Source organism: Branchiostoma floridae, unplaced genomic scaffold (genome assembly GCF_000003815.2).
Source record: "Branchiostoma floridae strain S238N-H82 unplaced genomic scaffold, Bfl_VNyyK Sc7u5tJ_873, whole genome shotgun sequence".
In the NCBI taxonomy this organism is placed as follows: domain Eukaryota; kingdom Metazoa; phylum Chordata; class Leptocardii; order Amphioxiformes; family Branchiostomatidae; genus Branchiostoma; species Branchiostoma floridae.
Window position 1 is genome coordinate 60,630 of NW_023365955.1, and position 21,589 is coordinate 82,218.

General features: G+C 40.7%; 3 protein-coding genes across 4 annotated transcripts; 2 read left to right on the forward strand and 1 right to left on the reverse strand.

Annotated features, from left to right (window-relative positions):
- Positions 1–3,173: 3,173 nt before the first annotated feature.
- Positions 3,174–6,875, forward strand: LOC118409037. The gene is made up of 3 exons (XM_035809907.1): positions 3,174–3,481; positions 3,945–4,139; positions 4,791–6,875. The coding sequence occupies exons 1-3, from the start codon at positions 3,385–3,387 to the stop codon at positions 6,836–6,838; spliced, it is 2,340 nt and encodes a 779-aa protein (XP_035665800.1). The 5' UTR covers positions 3,174–3,384; the 3' UTR covers positions 6,839–6,875.
- A 1,403-nt stretch (positions 6,876–8,278) lies between these two features.
- Positions 8,279–13,132, reverse strand: LOC118409041 (plasminogen receptor (KT)-like). Of its 2 annotated transcripts, XR_004830396.1 has the most exons (6): positions 12,922–13,099; positions 12,525–12,654; positions 11,522–11,652; positions 10,865–10,974; positions 9,873–10,068; positions 8,279–8,855 (listed from the first exon to the last, which is right to left on the reverse strand). XR_004830396.1 is itself a non-coding variant. In XM_035809911.1 (5 exons), exons 2-5 carry the CDS (start codon positions 12,603–12,605, stop codon positions 9,959–9,961), a joined length of 432 nt encoding a protein of 143 aa, XP_035665804.1. In that variant the 5' UTR covers positions 12,606–12,607; positions 12,922–13,132; the 3' UTR covers positions 9,375–9,958. The 2 variants fall into 2 exon arrangements, 1 of the variants encoding a protein (XP_035665804.1); XM_035809911.1 differs by lacking the exon at positions 8,279–8,855 and having other exon boundaries at positions 9,375–10,068; positions 12,525–12,607; positions 12,922–13,132.
- A 149-nt stretch (positions 13,133–13,281) lies between these two features.
- LOC118409040 lies at positions 13,282–19,828 on the forward strand. Its single transcript, XM_035809910.1, has 5 exons — positions 13,282–13,504; positions 15,841–16,134; positions 16,784–16,892; positions 17,426–17,542; positions 18,851–19,828. Exons 1-5 carry the CDS (start codon positions 13,441–13,443, stop codon positions 18,897–18,899), a joined length of 633 nt encoding a protein of 210 aa, XP_035665803.1. The 5' UTR covers positions 13,282–13,440; the 3' UTR covers positions 18,900–19,828.
- Positions 19,829–21,589: the final 1,761 nt, after the last annotated feature.

Consider the following 21,589-nt stretch of genomic DNA (forward strand, 5'->3'; position numbering starts at 1 on the left):
ACTCAACGCATGAAGACTCTGTTGCTGGAGGTTACCCTCCAGTCACAGAGTAATAACTCACACATATTAGCCCATGGCTACTTCCCTCCGCCAATGAGAAGGCAAGCCTCCATTTTCGGCGGAAATATCCACATGGTGTAAGACCATTTTTAACCTCCTTGGTAAAACTAAAAAGTGTCGGACCAAGGAGGTTAAAAATCTCTTTTTTTAACCTCCTTGGTCGGACTATTTCATGCAAATGAAGAAAAGGCATGGCAATATCAGGCAGGACTGTACACGTGGTCATATCAGAGTGAAAAGTGTGAGTGCTATACGTATGTGACCTATTTTGACCAATCATCTTAAGCTTCTATCTGGGAGTATGCCATGTGATAAGTGACCAATCCTACTCTTTCTAATTGTCCAGAGGAATGTGATCAGACTTCCGGTCTGCACAGGTAGAACGCTTGGGAATGTTTTGACAAGATTAATGGCCTCGTGGCTATTGATAACTGACACTGTCTATCACAGCATGTCAAGCAATAAGCGAAGATTGTGGACTTTCAGGACAAAAAATCAGTTATGTCTGTGACATAGTATGAACAGGTACTTACCAGCACACCCTGGCCTTGAATCCCGTTCAGAAGCCTGCAAACTTTCACTTGCGCCTTTCTCCATCTCGATTTCTTGAGGCATTCCTGTGAAGACACTTTGATGGCCTAGGAGTGCAATAAACAGGTCGCTCGTGCATAAATGCATTGAGAATTCTGATACATTTCATCCTCTTCCACCACCGGTGTTTCCACACACTAATCCGCATATTCTGTATATGTGTGTATACCGTTGTATTGTATAAAAAGTTTTACCTGCAAGTCCCTCACATAGAACTGCGATGACGTCCACCTCATTGTAGATTTTGGCATCCAGTGACAAGTTTCTCTGACTTTTGATCAATTCGAATCTATTGTGTGCAGCTTTTCCGCATGAGAATACTACATCTACATTGTCATAGAAACTATAATGTTCCTCATTTCTTGGTTCTTCATGTGGTTTGACGGTGTTGATGCCGACAAGTTTAGAATCGCGATATTTCTCATGTTTTAGGATAGACCCAACTTCCAGGGTCGTAGCAGAATAGCACACAATGCATTTAATATCTTCCGCAGCCGGAAGATCAGGGAAATGCCTGTCATGGTATTCACCCAGCCAGTTGATCTCTGGCACTTTCACCCTCCTGGTAGGTCGTGGTTGCAGTACGATAACACCCTTTGTCTTTGCGTGCTTCAAATCATCGACATCGTCTTGATCTTTCAAGGCCAGGGTTGTGGTGTAGGTTTGAACTTTTTTAATCTGAAGATGTTTGGCTATATTTGTGTTGATTTCGTTGAGTTTCTGTCGGCCTTTTTCGTTCTTCTTCCAGTAGTCGTTCAGAAGAAGAACAGCCATGGTTCTAAGATTACCAGCTGAAGGTGAAACGCAATGTGAGAAATGTTGTAAAACAACATATCCACTTAAAATGAATAGAATCATTTCATTATTTCCTGTCCGTATTTCTGGTCATCACTGCAGCATGATTTACGGCATTTTTGTTACAGTGCAACATAGACGGAATCACATAAGTTAGCCATGACATGATCCGGCACATTTTCTAACTAGAGTTCCTCGCCAAATAATTGAAATAAAAAAGTCCCTTATTGCAATATTTTACATGAATGCATTTTATCCTCTTGCCGAATCACATATGATTCAAATATCGTACTTCATGAAGTTCAACCAATATACATTTATGTTGTTTCGGCTCAAGAATCAAGTTTAGTTAATCTCTCGAAATTATGGCACAGAACTATAAGAAAGTTAGAGTGATATCAATCTAGTTTTAGTTCACTGACTGACTGACTGACTGACTGACTTATCAATCCTTTCCTTCCTGCCTATTGTGCCTGTATGGTTACGTTAGAAGAAAATAACAGACTCACCAAATTTGTGTCAATCTACTCCCCTGTAATATGAAGTTTTAGATTTCTCCAAAATCAGACCTGCGCCATCGAAACCACCGGAAAATCCCGACCGCCGGTGAACTGTCTCTAACAGTGTGGTTGAACTTTTACCTTCGACATGGGTGCGGCAGTTGAGGTCGACACACTTGTTGAGTCACGGAAATATCGTGTGCATCTGGGTAAACAACTATTACGTATGCGTAGTGATCGAGGGACCATCTTTAGATTGTCTCGACAAATTCAACGTGATAAATGATGGGGGCGATACTCGTTACCCTCCACCAGGTTATTCTACGGTAGCATAAGATGGTATTAAAAGCCGCCAGAAGAGTGAAGCCGGCCTGGGAGTGTGTTTGGCTCTGGTAGTATACGCACGTCCAAGGCCGGCTTCACTCCTCTGGCAGCCAGTCTGCAGGAAAGCTAAGAATTATTCCTCTAAGCCCTATGAACTCCGTCTGAAAATTATTGCCACCCTAGCCAGCGTATAGTGAGTCTGGTGGAGACTAAATACAACGTACTTGCAACGACACCCAAAGTTCATTGCGTCATGAAGGCACAACGAAAGGTCAAGTGTGACGGGTGGATCACAACAATGGTGTCTGTACACATTTTTCAAGTACCATATGCAAACTACGGGACCCGGTCAGTGACGCTAGCCTAGGGTCACATTTCCAAACTGGCGTGTGATCGGGCTGTATAAGCCAAAAGACAACAAAGTACACTAGTCATTAAATAAATGAATATAAATTACTATTCATGAGTATATCTCTCTTTGATATGAACTTTTCTTTCTCGTTCCTGCAAATAGAAAGTACGGTCCGGTGCCTGTTTGACAACCCTCGCATAACAATTACAGCAAAAGCAAAAGCTGGTGAGTGGATGGTTTGAGTCATTTCAAACTTTAAAACCATTTTGAACTTAAACAAGCACAGTCCGGTGCCCGTTTGACAACCCTCGCATAACAATTAGATTGTAGTTTGCTCAAGTACGCTATACCACGTAAAAGTACTACATCGTAGTTCGGTGAAATCAACGCCTTGGCGTAACGTAATTTATTTTTTATTGGAGGAGTGACACAATAAACGCCCAACTATGACGATCGGCTTGATCCTAAAAACGCCGTTATAAAGGTAAGCCATTCTACAACTACGACGACGGGTAAGCGCATGCGCGGTTATGAAAAAGGAATGCGTCTGTTCTTTAAAGTGACTATGACGTCACAAATCTTCAGAGCAATCTTGTCGTGTAGTTTTATGTACACGATTTTCGCCTTGCTGCGTGAAAAAGTGCTCTAAGTTCTGGTTTATACCAGACATTGCGAGATTTAATTGGTTGACGCATTTGTCGACCAAGTCAAGAAAGTGATCGTGGTTTTTGAGGATCAATTTGCAAGTATTAAAGTTGCAAAATGCCGTTGAGAGGCCCGGGCTTCAACCAGCCGGTAACGACGGCAGTCTTGTCCGTCGCCGCCGTGGCATATATGCTCTGGATCTTATTTGCAGAAGGTGAGTTGGCCAAGATAGCTGCAGTACTTCACATGCATCTAATATAATTACATGTCTGTTTTAGTTTTTGTTTAATCCGCATCACTTTTGTAAGGTTTGGTAGAGTATCAAGACGATTTCAGTCTTCACGATACAAACCTTTTTCTGATCGCGCGAACGCAAAGCAAACTAAAGCTAAGGTCACATTTCCAACCCCGGGGCCCGGGCGGGCAGCTTTCTGGAACCAAGAGTATGATATAAGAAACAACAGAAAACTAAAAACTAAAAAGTCATTGATATAATCTGTGTATAATCCTTGAAAAACATTTTAATTTTTTCGTTCCCGCAATCATCCCGGCCGGGCCCCGGTTTGGAAATGTGACCGTACACTAACGATATGTTCGAATCTGCAGTTTGGTTTTCTTCCTTACGTTACAACAAGAGAAACTGTCAGACGATATCATGACATTTCTCCACATGTTAGACACAGAGAAGACAGAGAAGAAGAGCGAGAAGAAGACAGAAGACGTCCCCCGCCCGCGGGAACCCAGGACGATCCTGCTGCCCAAACTGTCGCTTCGTGACTTCCGAAACGATGAGTATTTGTACGGCGAGGAGGGAGAATATGAGACAATTGTCTTGGAGGAGTGGGTCGACAAGTATGACGGACCCTCATCGGGTAAGTTACAAGTAAATATATACCTGTAGTAAAGTATATGTATATATATATATATACACTCAAAGTATAGCTCTAGATATATAGACTTGGTAATGCTTTTTTGTGGGAAGACGAAAACATATACTTGTAGCAAAGTTTGACTCAAAGATATATCTCTAGACTTGGTAACGTTATTATGTAAAGATACCGTGTGTAGTTTGTAAACCATGCCTTTTCATTTCCTTTTTTGTCAGAAGAAGAAATGTATACCTGTACTAAAGTTAGACTCAAGTGTATAGCTATAGGCTTATGTAATGTTATACATGTGTATATACTGGGCGTGTTTTGTAATCTGTGCATTTTCTTGAAAAGTTGTGCGTTCTAGAACAACAAAAGAAAGAAATGTCCCTATCTGTATAATGCGTGTTGATTTATAATGATTAGAAAAGTAATCTACAAATCGAAATCTTACTTTTCACATCCAGTTTTGTAACGTTACATCGCGATCTCACTCTTGATGTTTTAAAAAAGTGAAATGGGGTTACTTTAGTCGTTCGAAATTGGTTTTCCTTTGTTTCCTGGATATAAATTTTCGTTCAGAACGCCTAACTTGTAACGTTGAAGAAAGTATTCTGCGCAAGGTCTTGACCAAGCTAAACTGATGTGTTTCAGCCTACTCCCGTCGTCCCTTCCCGACGGAAAGCCACAGCTGGCCCACGGTAGCCCCGCCCTACCGTCCCGCGGTCCCACAGCCCCGCTCCCGCAAGCCTGACCGCCGTCCTCCCGGCAAGTGCGGCCCTAGCGCCATCGGAAGCAACTGCTCCATCTTCGGGGATGGAGACCTCTTCTCCGCCATCCGGGGTATGGGTGACTTCGACAGAGAGAAACCCGCAGCCGCTACCATCGTGCACCGCGGAGAGTCGGCAGAGTTTCTGCGCCTTGTGCGCGCTGCGAAAATCAAAGTTGAAGTAGGCAACATCTCACGCCATTCCAAGGAGAACGAAGACGAGATTCTGAAGCGCGCTGTTAAGGTCCAGGAAGATGGCGCCAACTCACTCAATTCCGAGGAGACAGATGAAGTATACTGGGATTCTCCAGGGTTTCAGGAAAAGTTTCTCATCAAGCGTGCTGAAGATAAAATTGGCACCGACTCACGCCACTTTGAGGAGGGATCAATATACGTATACGTCAACGGTCCCTGGTTGCCTCTGTGGAGGGTGGAATACAACGAGTTCTACAACCCCAACCCGCCTGCGTGGTTAGCTGAAGACGTTGAAGATGGAGACCCGTTCTTTGACGCACTGGACGTGCCGATGCAACTTGTCCATTCTGAGAAGGGATCAATATACGTAAACGGTCCGTGGTTGCCTCTGTGGAGGGTGGACTACGACGAATTCTACAACCCCAACCCGCCTGCGTGGTTAGCTGAAGACGCAGAAGATGAAGAACCGTTCTTTGACGCCAACCCGCCTGCGTGGCTAGCTGAAGACACGGGAGATGAAGAGCCGTTCTTTGACGCGCTGGACGTGCCGGTACAATTTGTCCCTCAGTACGCAGTCAAGGGACGGCAGCTCGGTCCTGTCCAGGAGTTGGAGCGGCCTCATCAACTGCTGATGGCCCTCATCATGTTCGTTATGACGGAGTACTTCGTCTCCTTCCAGATCCTGATGTCGAGCGTGACAGAATCGCTTGTAGACGCTATGAAGAGCGCGTTTGCTGTTATCCGGATCTACTACGAGAAGATCAAGCAGCTGATCCTGCCCTTCATCCCGTCCGTTGTCAAGAATTTCATCATCTCAGTCTCCGGGCGCACCTGGAAGATGCTGACCAGTGTGGCAGAGATGCTTGGAGGCGCTATGAACATGGCATTGTCAGTTGTCCAGAGCCACTCCGACAAGTTTCAGCTTGTGGTCAATAGAACCAAACAGCTGCTGCAGCCCCTTGTCCCGTACGTCATGATGTTAAAGGACTCTATGGTGTCCATGGTGGGATCCGCCCGGATGATGATGGCGAGTCTAGGAGGCGCTATGAACAGGGCGTTGTTACTACTCAGCTACGACAGGTTTCAGGCCGTGGTACTACTCAGCTACGACAGGTTTCAGGTCGTGGTCAGTAAGATAAAACAGCTGCTCAATGCCCTCATCCCACCCGTTATCCAGGAATGTATGGTCTCTTTCTACGGCTCCATCCGGATCCGGATCACCAGTGTTGCAGAATTGTTAGCAGGCGCTATGAACAGGGCTTCCCCGTTTGTGATCAAGTTCAAGGAGTGTATCCTTTCTATATTTGGTTGTATCTGGATTCTGATGATTAGTATGATAGAACTGCTCGCAGGCGCTATGCACAGGACGATGTTAGTGTTGCACTACGCCATCACCGATCTCATGTACCCTAGGCTGAAACAGCTGGTGCTGGCCTTCATCGCCTCTGTTATCAAGTTCAAGGAGTGTATCCTCTCCATATACGGTTATGCCCGGATCCTGATTATCAAACTTGTAGAGACTTTATGGGGCGCTGTGAAAAGGCTGTTACGAGTGTTGCACTACGTCGGCTACGATCTGATGTACACTAGCGTAAAACGGCTGGTGCTGGCCTTCATCGCGTCTGTTATCAGGTTAAAGGACAGGATCATCTCCTGTATTCTCTTTATCCTCATCATCATTTATCTGACGAGGCGCGCGTATCAACATAGAAACCAACTTAGACACCGGATGAACTGACGTTACATTGTTTATGAAAAAAGTTAAAAAAAAAAAACACGAACGAACGAGTCCCCGACGGACTGATGCCGTTGTGTATCTTCGGGGCTTTTTCAAGTGTTCTTTCTACAATCGTCGAAGTTCTCTACGGTACATATCATTACCAAGATGTACCGATACGAAAAAGTGGAAAAAAAACTTTGGCTGACATTTGAAGCCAAAGATATAAAAACATACATAGATTAAAAACAAACAAACATGGACATCTTAAGGGATCCCATGAGAAAAAAGGACTATCAAGGCGTTACGAGTTATTGATTTAAAAATAAGAGAACAAGTCATCTCCCGGGCATGGATCCCGTTGTGTATCTTAGAAACTCTCTCAGACTGTAAGAAGAAGGGTAAAACGTCGGCAGAAAGACAGTTTGAAAAGAACGAGCCCACGACTGATGCCACTGTGTGTCTAAGGGGCTCGTCTCAGAGTGCTTTGTGCAATTTCAAGTGTTCTGGTGTAAGAAAAATCATTTAAAAAAACTTTGGCATAAAGACAGTTCTAAGTCAATGCCAAAGATATAAAAATGATAAAAATTATTTTTAAAAAATGGGAACCTGTCACGGGATCCTTTAAAAAAATAATACGAAGGAATAAAGGTAATGTCCATTTACAGAACATGGGTAAGATTATTGTGTCTTCTTTGTTGTTGATACCTTGCTTTCTCTAACACGTCATCCCATTTCAATATGTGTCTCAGGTATACTGCATTGTGAATATACGGGCATCAAACAATATATTTGTTGTTGAAACAGGGAACAGAAATGTCAATGTATTGCTGGTATTATTGGGGAATTAATGAACCCCCGGTAAATCACTACTATATATTTGTGTATATTACATGCTCAATGAAGATTTTATTGCCTGTTATATATATGTAAATATCTAATTCAAACATTTAAGTGACAACATTGTCACACCCTCATATACAGTTTCTGTACTTAATGTTACTTATAGACAGGGAGTTGTCAATGTAACTTACTAGTGCTGGGCACCTATGTATTTAACTAGTCTGTATATATACATTTTGTACATCTAATTAAAACTATTAGTGACATCTTCACACCCTCTTGTGTTACCAAAACTTTTGCTCACCAAGTCTTTGCTGTATTATCCCTGTATCAATGCTGCTAGTCATGGACAGTTGGGGATAGTGAGCAACATATCATACTTTGTGTACTCACAGATGTGTGAATTGTTTCATTAAAGAGTTACTCTTGATGAAATACCCTTTGGTCTGTCTTTGTGCTGTCCTCTTGGATCACAATATACTGCTTTAGAGTAGTCCACTAATACTTAATTCACTAGAAGAATCGCGCTTGAGTATCTGTCAGCTTAAAAAAGAGCATTGCCATCGTTAACACAATCCCTATCTATAGTATTCATGCTGTAAAGAACAGAAAGAAAAATAAGTGTGGCAATTGCCAAAGAAGGCTTTATTCAAATGTATTTGGTGGAAAATTTTGATTATACATTGTATTTCATCTTTCACTGTTTTCAACAGCAACTATATAAAATTTCTATCTAATCTTTACACCTATGTGTTCCTGATTTGATCCAACACATTTGTCCTAACTAAGCATACATCATGTATGTCTTCCATTTCAGAAAAAGAAATCTTTCAATGTTCAAAGCAAAATAATGGATGTTGTAATACATGTAGTGAAAACATGCCTAAGAATACATGTCATTAAACATACACTGCATTGGACTTGACTAGAAGAGATTAGAAATTAGTCATCTCCAAGCAGATGTTATGAGGTTATTATTATTTATGCCTTAGTTTCTTCATTACAGAGAAAATGACAAAGATATACCATATAACATCTGCTTGGAGACTGGAAGATATACTGCATCATTTACATGTGACCCTTTGTTGTTCCACAACTTATCCCTGATATACTGTCATGTCAAATAGGGAAGATAGACTACTTTTTCTGCTCCAAAAATGCAAGAGAAGTCTTCAGAAAGAAGATCAAAGGTTGTCTAAGGAAAGAAGAAAAAATCAAGTAAGTATGATCTCAATCAAGCCAAAAAACTGAAAACAGATCAAGGCACCCTGAACCAAATCCTGATGACCTAAAAGTGACACAGAAGAAGTCTACCAATGGAAAATACAAAACCACAGGAGCAACTGCATGCCAATCACATTTTACCCTCCAAACTAAATCCTCATAACAGCATAAATTGGTAATCAGATACAGTTTAAGGTGTCCACGGGTATCGAAAGATACCAAAATGCTTGTTGGGACCACTGGCAAGCAGAGTTTTAAGCTCGAAAACTTGAAACTTGTACATGAAATGCAGCTGCCAGTAGCCTGACTAAAATGACATTCCTAGCTGCCGGCCCTACAGTTGCCTACTCTCCAAGCAGAGGTTAGGCTCCGGCTGTTTTTTAACGTTTTTTTAGTGGTTTTTATCGGGCTTTCTATTTTGTCTTTTATCTTGCTGTGTCAAAACCCAATTGGCTGGTGTACTTTAAGAAAAATGACAAAATAGAAAGCCCGATAAAAACGACTAAAAAAAGCAACGTTAAAAAACAGCTGGAGCCTAACCTCTGCTTGGAGAGTAACGGTTGCCTGCCAGGGAGAGATTGTGTAAACATAGACAGGTAAGTGCAGTATTCATTATTGGTACAAGTTTCTCCTCTTTGTAATGTAAGTACTGTACAATTGCACCACAGTAGGCCACTGCAGGATACCCACAGGACCACTTCTGCTCTAGGAACCTGGTCACATTCATCAGGTGATAGTCACATGATTCCCAACTGATAACATGCTTCATCTTTATGAAAATAACACTAACTATAACTTTGATTGTTAATGTGACTGTATGTGTTCTTCTTGTTATTTTCTTGGACCTGTAAGCCCCAAAACATGTGAACGCCTGCCGGTATAATCTTTTGATTGTCTAATCGGTCCAACATTATGTACACTGATTTTTTCAGGTCTGTTTTTTCTGGACCAGTCCAACAAGACAAAGCGGTTTTCAACCTGTACCCACCCCTATTCTATGGCATAGAAATCATACAGCGGCCTAAGACAAATGTGACAGGGCTGTCAGTGTAAGCGGTAAGGCAGCTGCCCATTCTACTCTCCCTTCTGCTTCAGCCTGGCTGCTTCGATGGTCTCAAACGTGGGCAGGCCTGCAGGCAGGTTCAGTAAGTTATACTCATCTGAGATTATGTGCTCGGAGCCCTCTGAAGTCAAACATACAAATATCATTGGATAATTGGATTACAATAAGATGATGAGTCTTTAAGATTCTGTGTCATCTCACAGAATGAGGGGTCCTTGGCCTCACCCAGAAATAATAAGCACAACTCAGATTTCGAAGCACAACATCGTAGTATGAAGCCTTTTATCAATATCCTCTAAATTTTAAATCATTGCAGTCATTACCTTCCAGGCATTCGTTTTTTGCTAATCAAAAGGTAAGTGGCGAGAAAAACAAGGGTGAATTGTGATCAGACATTTGTGGGTCGAGTTCCCCATGCCGTAAATTCTTTGTCATTAACAAAAAACATTGTCAAAATGATTCCCTTCCTATTTCAAGCAGAAAGAAGTGGGTGTCTGACTTCCAGCAGTGCAAATTGACCCGCACACTCAGGTCAGGTCAATTGTCCATGTTTTTTGTCCTTCTCCCTTACCTAACATTACTGGGTGGCGCCTGCAAAGTAATGATCACACTAATTTGAATTTTGGTACACATCTATGCTTCGAAATCTGAGTTGTGCTGATCATTTCTGGGTGAGGCCGAGGACTTATTGATCACCCCTCGTACATAGTGATACACTGACCAAAGGCATAAAACTGAATCATGGATTCTTGTATAGTTGTTCTCTATGAATCAAAGGGCTTTTAAGAGCAGGCGTAAAGGATGATCAGGGTATCTAGTCTGCACCATGAAGCAAAGAGCAGTTTTTGTGCCTCAGATAACTTTCTTTCCAACAAAAAATTGATGGCCTAAACCCTATACACTGACTGAACACTTACCCCTCATGCGCTGGATCATGGTTCCATACGCCATATCATACTGATAGGCCAGGATGAACGTTAGTGGTACCAGTGGGAGGATGGGACCTGGTGTCTTCCTCTTCAAGGTTCTGAAACAAGGTAAATTCAATCTCCACTAGCACTTCCTAAAACAACTCGATAATTAGCACAAATCAAAGATGTCTGTGTGTCAAAATGTATGTGATTACACATTGCAAACTTCAATGTTGTCTTTGGTCCAAGTAGAACTATAGGTACCAGGCATATAACCATATGCATGGGGATTCTTGGGGGCATCTTTTCCTTTATTGTTTCCACAAGCAAAAGATACACATATAAACGCTATGCAAAAAAGAAACTGTACCATTCCTAAATAACTTTTGACAAATATTATGTCGCTAGTAGCATAGAAATACCCAACCTGATATATGTTATAGTTCCCTTTAAATTTTTTTAATACCTACCATAGATTCCACTAGTATTGTAGTAACCGAAATTGTTGCAATATAACTTATATGTGTAGTATCAGACCGTACCTTTTTTTGTATATACATTGCCATACATTGTTACTGATGCAATTGTTGCGCAATAAACCATCTATCTATCTATCTATATATATAGAGTCACATGTCTAATGTAGAAAGCAAAAACACTTACGCTCCCAGACCACCAACTGCGACGAGAGCGTAGAAAGCGCCGAAGTAGTTTAGCGTCTCCCTGGCCCGGCTGATCTGCATGGCCATCATCCGCTCTCGCATCTGGTTCTGCATCTGGAGCTGACGTTCCAACTAATCATGCAAAAACAAGATATTCAAACATGTTAACCCTTAAACTGCCAGAGTTTCAGCACTATAAAATGCTATCAAGTGCCAGGGTTGGCTGCTGACCCCCAAAAAGAACCCCCTGAACAAGGCCGAAGTCTCTAACTTCCGGGGTTCGTGCGCTACGCTACTTTGGGGGAATACGCTATCCTGGATATATCCGGGTGTGGCACACAGGACATGTATATGTGTGCCAGATATATCCGGGTTTGGCAGTTTAAGGGTTAAGGTAAATGTAATCTCATAGTCATAGCCTTTCCCCTAGTGTTGTGAGGCTGTAGCTAGTGGGTTTATGTTATCCACTGTGTTGCCACGGTGTTGGGAGGCAGAGTCCAACTCTCTGACTACCTCACATTGCCTTTTGTCTCTTCTGAAGTGAGGTACAGATTTCTACATTCGAGTGGAGTGAAGAAAGTTGTGTAAGTGCCTTTTCCATGGGCACAACATCCATGGCACGTCTGGGGATTTGAACTAACACCCTGCCATTACACCGACACTCACATGTTAAAGTGATAAGTTTATCATGAATTCTTCACTGAAGGTTTGAAATCTGATGATAAGAACAGGGAGGCACAATAATATGACATGTGATAACTTATTAATGTGGAAATGAGATACATTTTGTACAAATGCTAATATCCAAGCAGATCCTAAGGTAGAATAAGATTGTATCAAAAACTGGCCAAGCTACCAGCAGCCAAACACACTCCTACTACTGGTAGTCCAAGGCCGGCTTCACTCCTCTGCCAGTTTTTGATACTATCTTATGCTATCTGCTTGGAGACATGTAATGTAATCTTATAATGTAAACAGTTGATATTTATGAAGAAAACCCACACCTGCATCTGCATAGTGTTGAGCTGGAATGCCTGCATCTTGGCCAGGTTGTCGTCCATGGCTTTTCCCATGATGGACCCCATGGCTATAATGAATTGTTTTGATGACCTTGTTGATAATCAAAGTTTCAAACTGAAGAAAACAATACAGAGAGGATCACAACAGGGGAATTTCTTAATCAATTCTTAATCAAATGATATGATTCTGACATCCAATGTACCTGAAGTATGCTGGGAGCTTTGATTTTCCTTGATTTCATAGTATAGGTAATACTTCAATAAAAACACTTCAAGGTTTCATGCATGACACAGCATCATGAGCATGTAACTTGTAAGACTAGTGAGCACATGAAAATAACAAACCACACAACTCAGCTGGATCAAGTCAACCATCACCTACCTGGCAATGTCAGCTTCTTGGTGTCGCTTTCACACTGGGTACAGTCACTTCTCAGTTGAACTTTCGTTTCTTAAACACAGACAGTGAGTAGACACAGCAGTCTCTTTTACACAGTTTTGGGGACAGCCAAGTGCGTGGAGGTCAGAAAACTAACCGCTAGCTCGTTGACCTTTGGAATCCTCCACTGACTTGGGATATGTTAGATTAAGTAAACCTCAAAAGAGCAAAACAATTGCAATCTTTTTATAAAAACTATTATATTAATATCTTGGTTTATATTGGTTTATCTTATAAAGTTGGATGAATGAGATAATCATCCAAAACTAAGGTGCAAAATGAACACCCCTAATTTTTATTGGTATAGCCTGAACTTTTTTCCGTGGTGCGCATGCTCGTCTGATCGGAGAAGACAAGATGGCGGAGAAACAGAAAATCTCCGTCGTCTGTCGGTAACTTTCTCTTTTCTGTGAAAATGCCAGCTTCATCGGCGCTGTTGTAGTGTAGAAATTCAGGACAAGCATGGTGCTAAGGACCTTCCATACATTTTGGGTGATCTTGGGGACGATCTTCGTCAGAAATTGCGGTAAGTTTTAGCCCTACCGCATGATAAGAAAAATTCGTCTGTGGTATGTTTACCTTTGTTCAATTAAGTTTAACATAAAACCACCTGTGACTTGGTATCTTACTGACTTTTGTCTGTATTTGGCACGTATTTGGAGAAAAGGGTCTAAAGTATGCAGCCATAGTGCCAGGCAGTAACATGAATAGCATGGTACTGTTCAGTGTGCTGTGACCTTTGTCATTGTTGATAAATAACAAAGGTTGCGTAATCTGGATGTGAAATTTGTTAGTCTAACTTAAATAAGGCATGTTGCGAGAAAGCAGGTTTTCCTAGTTGTTGCCATCAAACAGCTATTTAATAAAAGGTGACTAAGTACCTAATGGTTGGACTGGAAGTGGAATACATCTGAATTTGGACTGGTCTAATTGCTGTGCACTAATTGCTTAGACCCCGCTAAAGAAACATGGTACATGTAGTCAGTAAGGCCACGTTGATTTGATTAGGCATAGGAAAAAAAATGTTGTGTTTCCTGTTTCCCTACCTACCCTAAAAAAACCTGCCGACCCTAGACTTTTTTTTGGGTGGGCAGTGGAGTCACATAGCTTCCAGTTAGAATTTTTATTTGGCCTGCTTCCTATTGAAGTAAAACACTGCTTGTCCCATCTAATGAAGGATAATTGTATCTATCATGCACAAAATTAAAGTTTGACATTGAAAGACAAGTGTCATCATACATTTCAGTTTACTTTGTTCAACTGTATTGTAAATATGTATCACTAGAATTTTGGCCAGCCTAAAAGAAATACAAGAAAAAAAAAGATAATCCCTACCTACCGACCCTAATTTTTTCAGGACTGAAACAGGAAACACAACATTTTTTTCCTAGGCCTTATATGGATGACATCCGCGCTCGCACCAATTTTCGGTCATTTCCCCCCCCCCCCCCCCCCCCAAAAAAAGTTTTCGACCAAAAATAAATTGTGCAAAGCAGCTGTAAAATGAGCACAAATATTCCGTAGATTGAAATAAAAAAGTATCAGAAAACAGATGCCATAGGATGCCAAAATGAATCTAAAGTCAAAGAATAAGATGTGAAAGGACAGAAAGAAAAAAAATCTATTGTTGGTTGGGGGAGGTACTAGTACAGAAAATTCAGGACCAGAGAATCATTTCCAGGTCCGGACATGAACCTGGACCTGATTGTCTGTGGAAACTTGAGAACTGGCAATACTCAAAACAATGGTAATTGGTCAATTTTGCTACAAAGGAATCTGTTTGGTGGATTATTTGAACTCCCACTGCATTTTAAAATCCCATCTCCATGTGATAAAGGCTAACTGTCTCAGTCTGTACCTTTGACTGTAGAAACTTGGTGCAATTGACAATAAACTCTACTTGACTTCGCTCTTGTTGTCTTCTTGGCCCCCGGTTAGACCCCAAATGGCTGCCGACAGTGTGTCCATTTTGTAATTGTCGAAACCTGTTCCTCTGTTGTTTTTTTCAGGTCTGTTTTTTCGGATTGGTCCAAGAAGAAAAAATGTTTTGCACCCGTATGATGCACTGGTCCCTACACCTAACTGTTGGTATACCATACTATGTGTGTTTAGTCCTTTGTTCAACCTCTCGGCCACTTTGATTTCATACTAAAGGCAACTTTTTTTTTTTGCCAAACTTTTTTTTTACTCGCTCGCTCGCATCAGTTTTGGAGTTCCCGGAGGATGTCATCCATATAATCAAATCAACATGGCCTAAATGATAGCAAACAGGATCCAATAGCAACCTACTATTACACTGTTTATCTATAGAGAATGTATTTGGCAATTGTTGTCACCCTGTCACCCTGTTTATGTGTACATGTATTTATAAGGTATTTCGCAGATTTTGCAGGCTTGTAGGTAAAGGCCCCTGAGACGTAAACAGTGTCATCTCAACCATTGTTACAATTTGTGTAACAATGTATGGAATGTAATGGCACCTGTAATTTAAAATGGCTGAATGTTTACACATATCACCCAGAATTCTTGTCGCCCGCACATGTGTGGTGAAGTCTGTGAAAGAGCTTATTCCATGCAGTAGATTCGTGTTGGACACACAAACAGAAATGGTACTGCTGCCCTACTCTCCAAGCAGAGGTTAGGCTCCGACTGTTTTTTTAACGTTTTTTAGTCGTTTTTACCAGGCTTTCTATTTTGTCATTTTTCTTGAAGTACGCCAGCCACAGCAAGATGATATAAAAAATTTGAAAGCCCGATAAAAACGACTAAAAAAACGTTAAAAAAACAGCTGGAGCCTACTGCTAGGAGAGTACCGCTGCCCTACCTGTACAGAGTTGGACGTGTTGAGTTTGTGTCCTGCAGGAGGCGAGCCTCAGTCTCAGCCAGTCGTGTCCGTGACCGTTACCGAGGTAACAACATCATCAGCTGTCCTGTCCTGGGACTCCCACAGCCGAGATGTCACCAAGTGTAGCCTCATCTACTGGGAAGACCGTGCAGGTCAAAGGCCAGAGGTCAACCTGGTGGAGGTTGACCTGGAGAGGAACGGCACCTTCCAGCTGACCCGACTGGACAGGAACTGCTCGTATCGAGCACAGTTCAAGTGTTCCGTAGGAGACAATAAATATGTTGAGTCTGAAAAGATTCTCTTTACCACAGGTGAGGGACTGCAGTTTTTGTATTTTAGCGCATTTGTGTCATTTTAATGGAGGTAGAGTCAATTCCACATTACCAAGAGGGTGTTTCTTGCCTTTTGTTCCAACATTTTGGAAATGTTTATAACATTCTAATTGTGATAAGTAACTGTTTAGAACTGTTTATAACATCATTGTGATGTTCTAAATATTTTCTACAGTATTCAAACATGTTAGAAACATTTCTAACATCTAAGTCATTATTTCTGATAGTTTCTAAACTGTTCCAACATAGATTTATCATTTGTGATCACATGTGAGGTGTAGGTTTTAATCATTCACTGTCCAGTTGATTCTATTCTTCCCCTTGTGGCAAAATGCCTCTTATCTGACAATATTGTTATGTTTTGTTATGTTCTGTGTTGTACAAAAAGTTTAACAATAACATTGTTCATATTGTTGTTTCTCTGGTATTTCTGTTACTGTAAATACTTAAGCTAGTGTGCTACTTAGCTCCAAAGGATGATTTCATTAGATAAACATATAAGAATAGCACAACCTTGTAAAATCAAGGAGCTTTTATCAGATAAAAGGTCCTTGGTAAAATCATTTTTTTTGCCTGTTGTGGTTGGTACTGATGATATGAATTATGATATTTCCTTTCTTTTGCACAGTTTCTAATGAAGACGTTGTCAGCACATTTATGCCACATTCCAACTCCAAGCCTCCAATCACAAAAGAAAATACATCAGAAGACAACGGTTCAACTCCTTCTCTTTCCAGGTACATTGTATTCAAATTACATAGAACCACCTGTAAGATACAGTTGTCTGTATTTGAGTACCATATTGTATGACAAAACACAGTGAAGGTAAGACTAAGATTCAGCTATCGATAAGGTGTGTCATTCGAATGACTTAGGCTATGTACCAGTATCATATTCTTTTACAAAACACACTCTTCGTACTTCACTACAAGTGGAATTCTGAAAAAAGTCTGCTGATACATGTATGTATTCATTTATACATACTCTATTGGAAAATAACACTCCCTTCTGGATTTTAGTTCTCCATTAGTTACACATCATACAGTTCTGTCCCTGTGAGACTTAGTGCTCCAGTAGACGAGAGGGTGGAGAAGGAATTGCACACCCCTCCTTCACCATAAAAAGTCATGTGCGGGTCAGGCAAAACATTGGTAAATGCCTGTCTGCCTGCTCATCTGTTGAATCGACAGGAGAACCATTAAAAAAAAGTAAAAGATTATGGACTTTGAATGAAAATCATTGTGACAGGTGATACTTTATTTTTTAATAGGGACATTCTTTTAGGCTGCTTCCTTGGGCTCCTGGGCATCGGAATCCTGGTATCCCTGCAGATCCTCATCTTCCGCCACTGGAGGAGATACATCATGTATGGCAGGAGGTTTGCCAGGTATGTTTGTAGGAGATACATGTATGGCAGGAGGTTTGCCAGGTATGTTTGTAGGAGATACATGTATGGCAGGAGGTTTGCCAGGTATGTTTGTAAGAGATACATGTATGGCAGGAAGTTTGCCAGGTATGTTTGTAGGAGATACATGTATGGCAGGAGGTTTGCCAGGTATGTTTGTAGGAGATACATGTATGGCAGGAGGTTTGCCAGGTATGTTTGTAGGAGATACATGTATGGCAGGAGGTTTGCCAGGTATGTTTGTAGGAGATACATGTATGGCAGGAGGTTTGCCAGGTATGTTTGTAGGAGATACATGCATATGTATGGCAGGAGGTTTGCCAGGTATGTTTATAGGAGATACATCATGTACATGTATGGCAGGAGGTTTGCCAGGTATGTTTTTAATATGTTCCTAGTGACTTGCATAGGCAGGTTGGGTGTAGCCTGGTAGTGGTACCCAAACAGGGCTCTAGCCAGCTCGAATTTGTTTTTGTCAGTCAATTCCCATTGTCGCGAAAACACTATTCCTGGAGTTCGAGAGACTGAACTGAGACCTTGAAAAACGGGTTTTAATGAGATTATCGTATGCAAAAGGGCACCGACATACATTGTCAACAATCATAACAATAGGAAAACAAACAGTGTGTGTGTGGCTTTTACCGCCATGGACGGCGTCCCCAAACCGCCTGTAGCTTCCACCAAGGAGCTTTTATCAGATTTTTGTCCATCAAGGTTGACAGATTGGTTTTAAAATTTTTCCGTCGCAAGCAGCAAATTTCCATCAATTGAAAAACGGACGCTGGCTAGAGCCCTGTACCCAAACGTATTATAGCTCCCAAGTCTCCTCTGTACTCTTTGCGAATATTTGTGGACAGGAAAGAAGTAGTAAATCTGTTTGTTGGCTTCAAAGTACATCCCAAATGGTTCATACAGTCACACCTGTACTATTGAGAACCACCAGAACCTGTGACCACATTTTGATGGTCTAGTTAGACTATTCTATGCATTGATCCAAGCATTAAGTCTACTGTCTGTAATGGCCCCCCCCAGTCTTCTGTGACCATTATCTACAAGTCCCTACAAGTAGTGCCTATAGACAATTTTGACAATGCATTGGTTGATTCAATGATTTCTATAAGATGATGGAGAAGGGTATTTAGATATAGCTTCTATGTTTATGATAATTGCATGTACATGACATTCAACTTTGTAAGTGTGAGACTCTGTAAAAACATGTCTTGTGCCAGCTTGTTGGCTAGCTATCTTTTCTCGTTGTTAAAGTAGCCAATCTTCTTTTTCCATTTCCAGAATGCGTGAGGAGGATCGAGACGAGTTCCCCAACTTCAACATAGGTTAACTGAGGACACATATCTGCATACCTCTCTTTACAGCACAACAGTCTATCAACAGGCTGGATTTATATCTGGTCTCCAACTTTTGCCATTTGAAAACAATCACATTTATAGACAATGAGCAGTAACAGCACAACATGAACGTGTGCACTAAGGGCTTTGTGGCTTTCATTTAAGCTGCTCAACCTTTATTTGGTTTGTATACATAATTTAATGACATGGGGGACAAGAAGACAATAACTTTAGGAGCAGAACAACAATGCTGATACATTCGAAAATAGTTTCATCAGGTTGGCAGAATGTAGGGTAAGGGAGAATTCTTCTTACACAACCAGTAGGTACTTACATTGCTTACGTTTCGATGTCTCTCAGACACCTTTGTCAGAGCTTCTAACTGCTATATGTAGCCGATGTATACATATAGTGGTCGTATAGCGGTGAGAAGCAGAACTCCAATAAGAAGCTCTGACAAAGGTGTCTGAAAGACATTGAAACGTAAGCAATGTAAGTACCTACTGGTTGTGTAGGAAGATTTCTCCTTTATCCAATGCTGATACAATGTATACTTGTGTTCTGCCAAAATTTGGAGTTCAAGGTAAACTTACTTTGGACTGAAAGAATATGAAAATGTTAATTGTGATATGTATTTAGTTCGATTAATGCTTATTTGCCAATGGTAATTTAGATTGGTCCACATAGATTCTATGAATGATACAAGAAAACAAACAAGGCCATTTGGCAGTGTTAGGCCAGTTTATATGTGGTGCTGATAGAAAGTTAAGTTCAAAAGAAGCCGATATGTTGATTATATCTGTTAAGCTAAAATTTATGATATTATGACACCTAGATTATCTGTTAGCAATATAAAATGATACTGTCTTGTATATTTTGCACTGTAAGTTTTAGGTACTGCCGTGCTTCATGTTTTGTGATTTTTATTTTTAAAAGTATTAATTTAACTCATACTGTGAGGCACTTTAGTCCTAATTTTTTTTTCAGTTACAGTTGTATTGTTGTAGCTGCCATAACAGATGGATAGAGCCATTTTGAAGTTCTGTATCAATGCTTTTGTAAAGCCATCTTATAATTTTACTTTCAAACTAACAATGCTTTTATGAATGGTTTTGGAACTGGTGTTTCCAAGAGGTGTTTATTTTGAGGAGTGACTGTTTGAAGGAAATTAATGTTCATGTTGGGTTTTTCAATGAATGGATTGTAAAATACAATAGACTACATAGTTGTATAAAGAGAAAGACATCAGACATCAAATATATACATTGTAAATACAGAAGCTATGCACTTGATAAAAGGTAAGTTGCAAAATCACGCATATACTAGTGTTGAAATACACTCAGTGCATACCATATCTCATAGCACATGAATTTGCAGTACAGGTGTTGGACTTGTGTTAACAATAGCTGAAGATATGAATGATTTGTTGAAGGGGATGGGGTTGCTATATGTAATGGTAGGTTCAACTTGGTAAAATGAGTGTTTGCTCCAACTTTGCCTATCGAATATGCTGGGTTGGCTGTGGTAGTGTGGTATGATTGTGCATTTTAAACATGCATCTGTTTCTGGTAGCCTGGATCAAATAGAAGAAACTTCTATTTCCAGATATTGAAATATGTTTTTTTAGTACCGTACATGCATTTAAGTTTGTGGGGATTTACTTTTGTGGGAGCAGGAAAATTGACATTTTGCGGTGGTTCTAACTTAGGCCACACCAATTTAATTTCTTGGTTCACGGATTCGCTCGCTCCTATTTTTGGGGAAATAAAATAAAAATGAAAATCACCACTCAGCAAATTTTCACCATTAATGAAACCATTCACCAACTTTCTGGTGTAGCAAACATAAAAACTGACACTACTTTTGTAATTTTCAATGAACAGGTGCTGTTACTGTACAGTGATAGTGTTTTTGTACTTTTTTCAAGCTGAAAACTTTTTACTCTTAATGTTTTGGATTAGCCCTTACCTTTACCCCAACCATTTTACAATTTTTATTTTCATTTTTATTTCGCCCTCTCGCTCCATATTTTTTATGAAAAAATCCGTGAACCAAGAAATTAAATTGGTGTGGCCTTAAGTTCGTGGTAGTGCCATAGTTAAGTTAAGTCTCATACTATAGTGGAAAAATGTTTAAGTTTGCAGTGAAGTGGCCACCACAAAAACTGTGAACATAAAACCACCACAAACATTTCTGCATTTACTGTAGTAAGACATGCTCTGTGCCTTGTGCCTACTTTGATTTATGTACTATACCGTAAATGTGAACTGCCTGTTTGCAACGTATTGCACTTGATAATGCTGAGAGGTCAGCTAAGAGATACATGTATGTCAATGTTTGTTCCGTAGTCATGTAACATTCCGTGTACATATATGTGTAGTTGTTTTAAGTGGTGCCCCAAGCTTCCAAGTACTCTCTGTTGGCCATTCCATTCTAACATGCAGGGAGGAACAGGCAGCCAGAAATTCTCTCAAATTTGAAAATTCCAAAGCTAGATTGAATAGGCTGTATGTGCCAAAATGTATCAAAGGGGGTACAGAGAATTCTTCCGCCTTCCACGCCTTAGAATGGTATAATCTTATTGTACAGCATAGTTCACTAGTTGTGTGTGAAGCAGTGGACTCAGCATATACGTACTTTATTCTGTCAAATGCTAGGAATGTTTGGGCAAATCCTGCAGATA

Coding starts and splice junctions, on each gene's coding strand:
- LOC118409041 (XM_035809911.1), bottom strand. CDS start 12,605: ATGGGGTCCATCATGGGAAAAGCCATGGACGACAACCTGGCCAAGATG. Junction 11,653..12,524: donor TCAACACTATGCAGATGCAG/GTGTGGGTTTTC, acceptor TTGCATGATTAG/TTGGAACGTCAGCTCCAGAT. Junction 10,069..10,864: donor CATGATCCAGCGCATGAGGG/GTAAGTGTTCAG, acceptor GTTTGACTTCAG/AGGGCTCCGAGCACATAATC.
- LOC118409037 (XM_035809907.1), top strand. CDS start 3,385: ATGCCGTTGAGAGGCCCGGGCTTCAACCAGCCGGTAACGACGGCAGTC. Junction 3,482..3,944: donor CTGGATCTTATTTGCAGAAG/GTGAGTTGGCCA, acceptor TCCACATGTTAG/ACACAGAGAAGACAGAGAAG. Junction 4,140..4,790: donor GTATGACGGACCCTCATCGG/GTAAGTTACAAG, acceptor GATGTGTTTCAG/CCTACTCCCGTCGTCCCTTC.
- LOC118409040 (XM_035809910.1), top strand. CDS start 13,441: ATGGTGCTAAGGACCTTCCATACATTTTGGGTGATCTTGGGGACGATC. Junction 16,893..17,425: donor TCAACTCCTTCTCTTTCCAG/GTACATTGTATT, acceptor ATTTTTTAATAG/GGACATTCTTTTAGGCTGCT. Junction 17,543..18,850: donor TATGGCAGGAGGTTTGCCAG/GTATGTTTGTAG, acceptor TTCCATTTCCAG/AATGCGTGAGGAGGATCGAG.